The sequence below is a fragment of the Trichosurus vulpecula genome, chromosome 6 (assembly GCF_011100635.1).
Source record: "Trichosurus vulpecula isolate mTriVul1 chromosome 6, mTriVul1.pri, whole genome shotgun sequence".
Lineage (NCBI taxonomy): Eukaryota > Metazoa > Chordata > Mammalia > Diprotodontia > Phalangeridae > Trichosurus > Trichosurus vulpecula.
Genome location: NC_050578.1, coordinates 158455691 through 158468145, shown reverse-complemented (window position 1 = coordinate 158468145; position 12455 = coordinate 158455691). Strand labels below are relative to the sequence as shown.

The following is a 12455-nucleotide window of genomic DNA, read 5'->3' as shown; positions in this document are numbered from 1 at the left end:
GTTCTCTTTGAACTAGTTCAGTTGACATAGACTAACCATGTTGATGATATCTTGGGGAGATTTGCTGTATATAGCAGTCCTTGCAACTGGAAATCCATTCTCTGATGCAATGCTACTATGATGTTGTCACAGCTGTTCAATAGATGGTTTGGATTCTGGTTTGGGATTTATTGGATATATTGCTTTCAGACTCTAGTGTATCAGGTGGTCATCAATTGTATGTTTAGCTTTTGTAATCTTAATCTCCTCCAGGTCCCACTAACATATTATAATAATAATCAGCGAGATGCCACTGTTTAGATCTTGAGTGCATCCATAATGTCTTTCTCTTGTTTGCTAGGCAGAAGATGGTGTTAGTGATTACGAGCTGATGTCTGGCACGCTTGCAGAGCAGGAGTAAGTGATTGCTGTTCAGCTTTCCAATCCTGTGAGTCCGATGACTTTTCTTCATGTTTTGGCACCACTGCCAAATACATGCATTGAAATCTCTCATGATCATCAGTTTGTCAGATGATAGTATTGTTGCAAATAGTCTGTCAAGGTCCTTGTATAATCTTTCTTTTGTCACCTTAGTATTGTATCCATCATGGTGGGGACATATAGAGTGAAGACAATGGAAGAGACCTCTGTTTTAGCTGTAGTAGCTTTGTGTAAAGGCAGGGCTGAAAGTTTGAGATAAATTAATGATTGCAAACCTCTCATTTTCTATGAAATGTTCTCTTGGGAATGGTGCTTTGCTCAGTGCCATAGTATTGGCTGCCTGTTTCTCTGGCTTATGTTGCAGGCCTCTCTGGACAGCTGACGGTCTTGTTGTTGCATAGTTTCTGGTGTTCTACATAGCATGATTGTTTTAGGGTGGAACATAGCATTCTGCTTGTCTGGAGAGTACAAGGCAGCTAAAAATCTACCCTATGTGGCAAACTAACCAGTTTTGGTTAGGATGAGGCAGCCATTAGAGCACTGCTCTAAACTCTCCCCTCTGTTGTGTCAACAATTCAGTCTCAAATAGGATGACTCAGATACACACTGAGCAGTCAGACATTGACTAGTATCTCAGGCTACCTGCATGCGTAGAAAGTTTTTGGTTTGGGTCGTCCCTACTATCGTGGTACTTAAGTTGAGTTTCCACTACTAGAGATGAGTGTATAGAAACATCGTGCCTGATCTGTTTGTACACAATACCATTCACTGTGAGAAAAATGACAGTCAGTGATCCAAGGGGTAAAACTGTTGTGGGTTCTTCTTAGAAGCAAGCTGTTGTGCCTTCATCTTCTTCATTCGAAATTGTTGAGTGAGTGCACACATTTCTGAATTGTTAGGCTCATTACTACTAAATGCAATACCATAGTTAGGGTTTGTTTTGGTTTTTTGCATATGGAAGAACACTTGAGTTATTACTTGAAATCATCACATTATCTTATCAAGATATGCTAAGATAGAATACATTAAAATTTGAGAAAATTTATGGTAAATTGTTTCAGATACAGCATCCTACATTTCATATTCCAGAAAGTGCTACCCTTTTAGCTAGCCCCAAAGTCAGTAAATTTCCAGGTCACGCAGAGAGCTCAAATGTTTTCTTAGATTGGCTATCCATCTGTTCATAATGATTAATATTCCTTGGTGGATACTGACTTTGGCCAAATGTTTTAACAGTCTTGATCCTTCAGTTCTTTTTTAAGATCCTTTTTAGTTTTGGTTCTAAAAAAAGGTGACTTTTGAGGGGGAGCAGTGAAAGAAAAATTAATCATTTGCCAAAAGTGTAACAGAGAAGAAATAATTCTGTCTTTTTATATCTAAGTTTATGTGCTGTCTTCAATGAAATGTAGCCACTGTATCTAACATGTTTCCCATGGTCATCACTTATAGAGGTGTGTGTGGCTGCATATATATTGCTATAAAATTTCTTTGAAGGGAAGGTATACATACAGATTCTGTTTTTCCAGAGAGTGGATATATTCATTTCTCTTGTTTGTAGGCTCACTTGTTTGAAGAGAATCTCTAGAGACATAAAATTATTATGCTAGGGTGGGTTTGGTCCTATTTAATTTCAATATATGCAATATAATGGAGTGTAGTATAGAAGAAAGATAGCTAATGATGTTATGAATTTGACTTCATAAGAAATCCATTCCTAAAAATGACAGATCTCTGTTGCTAGTTTTGGACCACCTAAATCTATCTGTAAATATTAAAATAGTTTTATTTTATTTTCTATTTTTGTAAATAAAGGAAGTGTCAAATGAGAGTTAACCACCTCATGATGATTCTGGATTTCTTTTCATGAAATAGCAATGTTTGCTAGTGTGAATTTTAATTGATTTTTTTTTTTTAGTTTGAGCATTAAAAAGATACATATGTATTTTTTCCCTTGGGAAATTGTAACTTTTCCATAATAATTCCTTTTTCCCATTCTCTCTCTTGACCTTTATTATCGCCTCCGAGTTTTTGTGATATTTGTGATAAGTGAACAGTTCTTGTTTCTTTTTAATTAAATAGAAGTATTGGTGATTGAAATTTAGAAAATTTCTTCCAACTCTCATTCATGTTTTTATCTATTAAACAGGAAAAGGACCAGCGAAGCCTAGACATCAATACTGCCAAATGCATGTTGGGACTGTTGTTAGGAAAAACCTGGCCCCTTTTTCCAGTATTCCACCAATTCCTAGAGGTACAGAATGATGCTACTGAATGAAATGTTTATTTGCCTGTTAAAAAACCAATCATGTATTTTATTTGTTAAATTTTACATAGTTGTATTATTTTATTTTAATGTTAGTGCTTGTGATACAATTGGTATCAATTGTTTGGGCCTCATTTCATTCATATTTTAAATTTTAAAAATTTCATAACAATAATATATTATAAATATACTGAAGTAATCTTATTTATAAATAATTTTTCTCTGGCTTATCTCACCTCATTTCAGAAATTCTATTTTTATTTAGATTTTGTTTGAGCACAGTAAAAATTCAACATGTACCTTTTTACAGTCTTGACAGAGTATCTGTTTCATTAAGCAGTGGCTTTTTGTTTGTTTGTTTGTTTGTTTTAGACCAGCCTGTATGCTTGCCAAAATTCTTAAAACATTAAGAGTTTATGATTTACTAGGAAGGCAGCATGGATAGAGCTGACTTGAGAATCAAGAAGGTATAGGGTCAAGCCCTGAATATGATATATGTTGCCTATGTAACCCTCTGGAAAGTCCTCAGTGTTCCCAGAAACTCTCTGAGGTTGTGAGTTACAGTCTACTTGCTGATGATCTTAGTTGCTGGAGTTGATTTCCTCATAAGCGGTTCCCTGTAGCAGAAGTGTCAAACTCACTGGCTGCTGCCCACAAAACTGGATTGCCAGAACACAAATAAAAATACAGTATAATATAGATAATGTTAATTTGTCATTTTCTAAGTCAATATGAGGCCAGTAAGGACCCATTTCTGTTTGAGTTTGACACCACTGCCTACATCATTGAAATCATACCCCTAGACAAAAAATAGAAGCTGTTTCTGTCAGCATTATATCTATATCTATATCTATGTATTTTATTGAGACATGTGAGATTTGACCAATGTAGCTATTAAGTAAATAAACATTTTCTTCAGTTTGAAAACATCTAGCATTTTAAAATCTCCTTTAATAAGAAAATGATGTTTGATTTTAATTTCCGACCCATTGATTATAGAAGTGTCTTTAGCTGAAAAGTAGTAGTAATAGCCAAAATGAAATCCCAGGAGCTCCTTACCAGGAATCAGTTTTTCATTTTGTATCAAATATGACATTTCTTTTTCCCCCCTCATTTTTGTCCATTTCCTTTGTACTTATTCATTTAAAAAAAACATTTTTATGAGAAGTCTTTTTGGGAAGAATTTTCTTTCTGCAAACACAGAGCACTTTTCAGCATATTTTAAATAGTAAATTTAACAAAAGTGTTTATATATATAATAAGTAATAAAAATATCACATATGAAACAAGCTGCCATTTCTAGATTTTTTTTAATTACTTGCTGATTTTTTTCTCATGGACCCTTTTAGACATATTAGAACTTATTTTATAGGGGCCTAGAAAAATTGCTGACATATTCATTTCTTTTATAATGATTGTTATTTTACTAACGCCTTTTTTTGGACAAAAGGTACTAGAATATCTTTAGAAATGTGAAAAGTTTAGTTCTTTAAAAATTCTTATGTTTTATCTATACATATAAATGAAATAATGCATGCAAAATGCTTTGTAAACCTTAAAGTACTACATGCACATGAATTTTTATTATTACAAATAATTTGCACTAATTCTTGTTGAAAAGTAATGACAGCAAAATGCAGCCTTAAAGTTGTCAGCTATGTTCATGCTATTATTGTAAAATATTCTTTGATAAACCCAACAGAATAATTGTTCTGTGGTTCTCTAGTTATTAATATTAATGAAGGCATAAAACAGGGTAACCTATGCTTACCAAAGGTTTTGCTACCATTATGGAGGGTATCCAGTTCAGAGTCCAAATGTAAGAGGGGGTTCCCAAGATGGTGAGGTGTTGTCCAGATCTTGTGGTTTGGAGATGATATTGTGCCAGTTTAATTTCAGCAAGCCTGGAACATTGCAGGACTTCCTAAATGAGATCATTAAGGAGAGGGATAGTGTGATATAGTGGATACTGCCTTTGAGTCAAAAAGACCTGAGTTCAAGTCCTCCTTCTGGCTCCTGTACTGGCTTTGTGACCTCAGGCGTGTCACTTAATTTCTCATTTTCCCAGACATCACTCTTCAGACCATAGATTTCAGAGAGGTTGTCACTTTGCACTGGCAGTATTTGATAAACTGGAACTTCCTTAGAAAGAAAAAAATGACAGTTCTGGACACCACCTCTTCCACCCATAAGTCTAGCTCTCCACATAGAAAAAAACAACTTACTGGCTGAACTCCTCTGGAACTCCTCATAAAATCTGCCAAATGACTTCTAGCCTTGGACCTCATACCTCGTCAGTTAGTACCCCCTGCCCCCTCTGGAAACGAAGAACCTCTATTTAAGGAGGGTGCCCAAGCCTTCCCAGCCTTCTGTCTCTTCATTTTCTACCCACTGGACTCTTCTGGCCTTAGCTGTCATGCCCCTGTGCCTGGGTACCTTTCCTCCCTCCTTTTTCAGATTCCTTTTATTCCTCGGCTTCTCCCTCTAGATTGTAAGCTCCTTGAGGGCAGGGACTGGTTTTTTCCTCCCTTCTTTTTTTCTTTCTTCCTCTCATTCCTCAGCACTTAACACAGTGCCTGGCACATAGTAGGTGTTTAAATGTTATTGACTGACTGACTGTTGTGCATATGTACCCACTGAGGTGGTCAATCAGCACAATATCTTAGAGAATTGTCAAAGATGAAGATTGAGTTTAGATCCAGAATTGAGTGGAAGAGAACTGCTGAATTGCATTTTCAGTATCCCCAAGTTAAAGCAGAAACTCATTGTTTAACACCTATAGTCTCCTTGATACGCTGTATGTAGCTAGCTACAAATTATGAAATACCAGGAGTCAAAATTGAAGATAACCCAGAGGCCGGTGGAGAACATACCTGATGAGCCTCACAAGCGGCGTAAATGATAACATCAGAGAGATGCATTTCCTCATCAGGTAGCAAAAGCAAAGTATAACAGACAGCCCCTTGAGGCTGGATTGGTACCCGTGTGATGTCCAGAGCCCCAGAGGAAGGCCCCTGACATGTCGGGCAAACCACTTGTGAGAGATTTATGGGAGGGCAGAGACTGTAGTCTCATGATGTAAGAAGACATGGGTAGGTGGTACTACTTTGGAGGGAGAACTCATATCATTAAACTTAGAAATTCTTCAAAGAATTGATTATGCTTATGAAAGTTGAAACCTTAACTTCCAAACCAACCGCTAAAGAAGTCATCAGCTTAGTATAGTTTGTTTGTTAATGTAACTTTACTGATGTAATTTATGTTAGCTTTCCTAGCTTTGAGACCCAGGTAAAGCTTTCCGACTCCCTTTTTCTTTTAAAATACTAGCTAGTGGCAAGGGGAAAAAAAGGGGTTTTCTTATGCTAAATTGGCCGTCTTAAAGAATATTAACTATTGCCGCTATGAAAATGATTGGCTCAGTTGCCAGTGGGGAAAGTGTTAGAATTAGATGTTGAAGAGGCTCTTAAACACGGGAGTGTTCAGCAGGGCCTTGGTTAAGTACAGACCGCCGTGGTGCCGATGAGCCTGCCTAAGTGTTTCATCTATCAAGTCTTACCTCGAACAGAATAAATGAACATCATTTCATTTTCTTGCTTTGGATTTACGTGGTTGTTGTGGTTGGGGGCAGGGTGAACGGGTAGAAAGTTAGTGCAGATCAGCTTTTATTGTTTTGTTTTTCTCTTAAAATAGCACAGTGGCAGCAATCATCCTTTTGTTGTTGGATGCAGACTTTTTCTGTGTGTCATAAAGATGAATCAGGTCATATTGCTTATTATTTGTATGTTTTGGTAGCTTATGTGTCTCCCTGATTTTAGTGGCCAGATTATATACCACTTATTGTCTTCATGGCTTGTTTTAATAGAATATTTAGGCATTGTGATCCTTTGTCGAAAATCTAGAATATGAGCCTTTCCTATAGTTTAGATGACATACAAAGTATAGTAGTACATTGTGCTCTTTAAGGTTATGTTTAGTTGTGTTATTTTGATTAGTTGTTTATTTTGATTATATTTTATTTTTGATTTCTATTTTTACTTTCTTTTTTTAAGAGCAAGGACTTTTATCTTCTACTTTTGTATGCCCCCTGTTGTACTTAATAGTAGTGATAATATAGTATGCCTGTGTTACAGTAAATATCTATTGATTGATTCAACCTGTCTCAAAATAGAAAGCTCGATGAAAAACCATGCTATACATATTTAAGAGGTAAAAACTTTCCTATATGAATCTCTGATACCTCAAGGCTGAAGAATATGGATTTTTCAGATCCTCGTATCATGACTATTGGAGAACTCTTTATTTTCTTTGGAATTTCCGTAGTATTTTTCTCTTGAAAATATCCGTTAGATTCTTAAATATCACCTTTGTTCTGTTACATAATCCTGTTTATTTGGTACTAGCACATCTACAATTTGAGTCCTTGGTTTTTGATGTATTTATACCATAATGTTCTATAATGTATAGGTAGTTCTTCCAAGTTTCACCTATCATTTTTTTTCTTTTTGACAGCAATCAAAATATAAAGTTATAAACAAAGATCAGTGGTGCAATGTGCTAGAGTTTAGCAGAACAATTAATCTTGACCTTAGCAACTACGATGAAGATGGAGCATGTGAGTACTGGTAGGGAGTACTGCCATTTTTCCTACCCTCTTCTTGAAAGAATTTATGCAAAACATACTCACTTTCTCTCTCTTCACAGGGCCAGTTTTGTTGGATGAATTTGTGGAGTGGTATAAAGAGAAACAGATGACATAGGAATTTAACTATGCACAGCAGCTCAAGAGTCCCTGTTAGCACAGTTCTGTCAACCATTAGCCATAAATTGCTGTTTGTATCAAAGCGCATGCTGCTTTTCTCGCACAGTGTCCCTTCTGCAGGGAAGTCGTGGTGTTTGCTATTTAACAAGCCGATGATGCTTGCTGTGTAGCATTGTCCTCTTTGAAGGCTGCTTTGCTTTTTGTATTTACACTACAGATTGATGAATTTGCCAACGTCTTCACTGTGATTATGTGTATATTGCTGTTTAAATTTTGTATATGTGTATAAAAAAAAGCTTCACCTAGAGATTATTTCTGCAGAAATGCATTGTAAAAATAATTTTGTGGCACATTTTCGTCACTTTTTTCAAATGAATCTTTTATTTCTTTATCTGGTCTCATATGTAGCATTTCAGAAAACAAGACTGAAGAGCTCTTTGAACATTGTTGCCATGAGCAGCCCCTGCTAGTGTAACGTTTCTGTTTAAGAGGTCAGTTTTTTGCGAGGGGAGTGAATGAATGTCATTTCTTCCTTCAGCAGCACATGCCAAATGTCAGTTTTAGTTAAAACTATTGGCCTTTAAAAATGATTAAAATTGGAATTACTTGGATACGTAGTTGTAATATGTCACAGATAATTTCTACTTGGTACATAGAGCATTGGTTTGGTTTTTTTTAAACAAACATTATTTAAACTTTTTTATGTTAAAAAAAAACCCTGTAGTATTTTGGATAGTGATACAAATCAGCAAATTAAAAATATACCTTTACAGAAATGGGATTTAAGCTCCTTTAAATTGCCTTTGGCATACTCCCTTTCTTTCTCCTCAACACTTTCTTTTCCTTTGGCTTACAAAGAATGTTCAGGCTTCTATTGTTTCCTAAACTACTAAAACTAAAATTTATGTTCTCCCTTCATCCAAAATGAATGGTTTTGTTGGCAATCACAGTTTATCAACTCCAGCCAACTGTGGGTCATGGTTTGAATTTTTAGTTAGTCTTTCATAGTGTCTAATTTTCAGGTTCTTATGTAATTAAAGAACTATATTGAATAGTGAGGATTGGTTTTCCTTTTCTTTCCTGCTGGGTTTTTCCTGGCAAAATGTTCATTGCAGGCAATGGATATTAAACCACCAGCATTGAGTTCAATACACACTATCTTTTAAGTAGGGACCACTTTTTTTGGTGACTGAGATTTGTACAAGAAAGTTTTAGCCATTATTTGTCCAAATGAGGGGGAAACTAGAGTGAATGGAATGGTGTCTTAACATTTGCGTTTTATGTCTTGTTTTCTCTGCCTTACCCCTTCTTAGGAAATGTTTTGTCAATACGAACACTTATTTCTTCAGTATATCTGGTGCTAAATAATGCAGTCCCTAAGGTTTTATGAAAATAGAAAATTTTATGGTTGTTTGACAAGTAAAAATCTGTTGGTACAATTGAACAAATGAAATGAATGCAGCTATTATGTAGTATGAGCAGAATCCAAGACCAAGCAAGTAATTGGAAGCAGTTTGAACGTGGCTGAAATCTGCTAGCGGCTCTTCTCCGCCCCCCTCCCCCGCCCTTGGATTAAATGTGAATTTTTTGACCTGTCTGAAATGAGAAGAAGCACACAGGCATGTTCCTCTGCACTGCTGTGTCACAGTTTCTCTGCTAACAGTGTCCAGGGTTTTAGATTTTATTTAATTTCTTTTCCCTATTGTAATTAAACCACCAAAGACAAATTATATATGTATATACAATGTGTTTGCATATACAAAATCACATTATGGTAAAAATGCAACTACTACCTTTCCCCACCAAATAGAAATGTTTGGTTTGCTGTGAAATAAACACGTAGAGGAGTTTCAAAAGCTATATGATGACTAGGCATATCTGATTGTTCCTTGTTTGTATGCTCACATTTGGTCATTTCTGAGTTAGTGCCAATTTGCACAAGATAATAACTGAGTGGATTAGAAAATGTTTGTGGCAAGCAACCAATATTAAATCTAATATTTTGAAAGGATTTTAGTGTAAATGTACATATTTCAGTGGTGATAGCCAGAGGGAAAATATAGAGATATATAGAGTACTGTTTTGATTTTTTTAATCCCTTTTACAAACAAACCACATTTTAAAAGTAATGTCTTACAGATTTGAGCAATTTTTTTTCTTTAAAAAAGTAACAGCAACACACACAAAAACCCTGGGTTTATTTTATTGTTTTTTTATTGTCAGATTAAGAATCTGGAGAATTAAAAAAAATACTCAATGGCACAATTCTCTGAGAATATAAAAATTGTTGCAAAGGGAAAATTGCATTAGGTAAATAATTAGGCTTTTTAGCAATGGCAGGTAGAACCTGAGAAAGCTATTAATTATGTATAATTTTTAAAAACATGGATTTCAAGGGGCAACCAAAATCTCTACATGCTTAGAAAATCCTGAGTGGTTTTCATTTTGCAAATTTTAAACTTTTTTTTTTTTAAATAAGCCTTTGAGATTATTTCATTGTGGAGATTCCTTATCTCCTCCCCTACTCCCTTCTATTTTAGTGTAGTCGTTTTCAAGAGAGGTATTGAGGGGTGGGATGCTTAGACTTTTTTTAAGTCTCTGTCTACTCATCTCTAGACTAGGTTGATATTGACTCATCATAGATATCATCAGATGGTTATTTAGTGGCTTATGCCAAAAGATTAGTATATTTTTCCTCCATCATTTCCAACAAGATCCTCAACCCTTTCTTCCTCATGATATTTGAACACTACCATACAAGTGCTCACAGTGGAATGGAATGTAAAGTTTAGATTTACGTTGCCACAATGGTTGGTGAGAGGTTTCATTATTTGATTCTTTAAAAACAAAAACAAAACACCTGCTGAAATGTTGTTTATCTTTTTGAAGCATGAGCTACTAGTTAAACAGGTTTTGGCCTTTTTTTTTTTGTAAATCTGAGTAGAAAAACCTTTACACTTTTGTCCAACTTAACAGATTTTTTTGACCTCCAGTTTCTATTTTAACTGTACTTTTGAGGTTTATACAGAAAGCTTTAAAAATTAGCTTGTCCCCCTAATTTTAATTCTTACAACTGCTAAAATACCTCTGTAAGCCTTATCCTTTCATATGTTGTATGATAAATGTATAGAATTCATCCACCAACTGAACTGTTGGTTATCTGTAAATGAGACCAAAATGTGGGTTGATTTTTGTCACAAAATAATTTCTACTGGAGGTTACTGCTTGTTACATGGACAACAGTTAACCTATAACTGTGAATGCTTTTATGTCTTCAGTATTTGCATTACATACATGAGGTGTGCAAGTCTTGTGATTCACCACTTAACTGAAACACTGTCACGCCACCTAACAGGAACAGGACTTTGGCAAGTTGGTTTTAGGTTTTAATAGAGTTGATGTAAAATGGTATTCCCACAAATAAAAAGAATTTGTGTTTGGTTTCAGAAACTGTGTCATTTTTCTGTGGTTTTTCCTTAAAAGTAATCCAAGATAATTCTGTTACAGAGTTATTTTAACTACGTGTTTAAAATGTTTAATAGATCAGTACATTTATCCAACATGATAATAGAAAGAGTATTGGGTTTGGTTTCTGTAGACTTTAAATTACTTACAAGTTATCACAAGTTATTTAACTGCTACAAGTTATTTGATCTTTGTAAAATAAGAAAGTTGCACTGGGCAACCTCTCAGGTCCCTTCTAATTCTGAAGTCTGTACAGTGGATATAGTGCTGGAGCTTGGAGTCAGGAAGACCCGAGTTCAAATTTGGCCTCAGATACTAGTTGTGTAACACTTAGCAAAAGTCACTTAATCTGTACTTGCCTCAGTTTCCTTAACTGTAAAATGGAGATGATAATAGTACTTATCTCCCAAAGTTTTATGAGGTCCAAAGGAGGTAATTTTTTAAAGCACTCAGTACAGTGCCTGCCACATATAAGTGTTAATGAGTTCTATTTCCCTTCCTCCCCTCTTCCATTCTGGTAGAAGGGTGAAAATTTTAGTTTTGCCTAAATGTCCTCTCCCCTAAACTGATTATTTCCATTTGAGGGTTTGTTTAAAATGTAAATAGGAGGGGCAGCTAGGTGTCACAGTGAGTAGAGCACTGGCCCTGGAGTTAGGAGGACCTGAGTTCAAATCCGGCCTCAGACACTTGACACACTTATGAGCTGTGTGACCTTGGGCAAGTCACTTAACCCCAATTGCCCTGCCTTCTCCCCTCAAAAAAAATATAAATAGGAACTATTAAAAGTGGATCCATAATTTCAACCTTTTGGGAACTTTGATCAATACCTTTTCCTGTTTCAACTCTGTGTTACATGTTTTTTCCTCTGAAGATTATTTTCTTTGATGTAGTGGTCCTGCCATTTCTTTGATCTTCTTCTATCATAGGATCACAGATTTACAGTTGGAAGTCACCTTAGTGTTCATCTAACTCAAAATGTAACCACCTTTGTGATACTTACCTTGGCTTTTATTTCAAGTGTCTGTCCAATCTGGTATTTAGCATCTTTGATGTTCGTATGGTCCACACTGCTCATTCAGTCAGCAAGCATTTAGTAATCTCACGTGCTTGGTTCTAGGGATACAAAGACATAGGCGACACAGTCCCTGCTCTTGAGCTTACATTTTTCTAGTGGAGACAACACGTTCACTTACATACACGTGGATGCACAAATGCAAGGCAACTTCATAGGGGGAAGACTAGTAAGTGGGGGAGGGGGTGGGTGGAGATGAGGAAGAATGTTCCACTGTACTTGAGTCTTTATATGATTTTTTAAAGGAAACCAGAGATTCTAGGAGTGAGAGGATTTTTGGCATGACGGCCAGTGCAAAGGCGCAGACAGGAGTTGGTGCCCTACGTGAAGAACAGCAAGTAGAGGGAAAGATGGGGAAAGGAACAAGCATTTCTTGTGTACCAGGCACTGTGCCAAGCAGTTGATTTTCACAACAACCCTAGGAGGTAGGTGCTATTGTGATCCCCATTTTGCAGTTGAGGAAACAAGTGCTAAGT

The 12455-nt window shown here is 35.9% G+C and overlaps 1 protein-coding gene across 2 annotated transcripts in view; it reads left to right on the top strand.

Moving 5' to 3' along the window:
* Positions 1-10892, top strand: part of DCUN1D4 (defective in cullin neddylation 1 domain containing 4) — a 94714-nt gene extending 83822 nt beyond the window's left edge. For both annotated transcript variants that reach the window (XM_036764110.1, XM_036764109.1), the window contains 3 exons: positions 2567-2671; positions 7193-7295; positions 7385-10892. In XM_036764110.1, coding sequence (XP_036620005.1) covers positions 2567-2671; positions 7193-7295; positions 7385-7440 — 264 coding nt within the window. In that variant the 3' untranslated portion in view covers positions 7441-10892. The remainder of the gene's footprint in view (positions 1-2566; positions 2672-7192; positions 7296-7384) is intronic.
* Positions 10893-12455: the final 1563 nt, after the last annotated feature.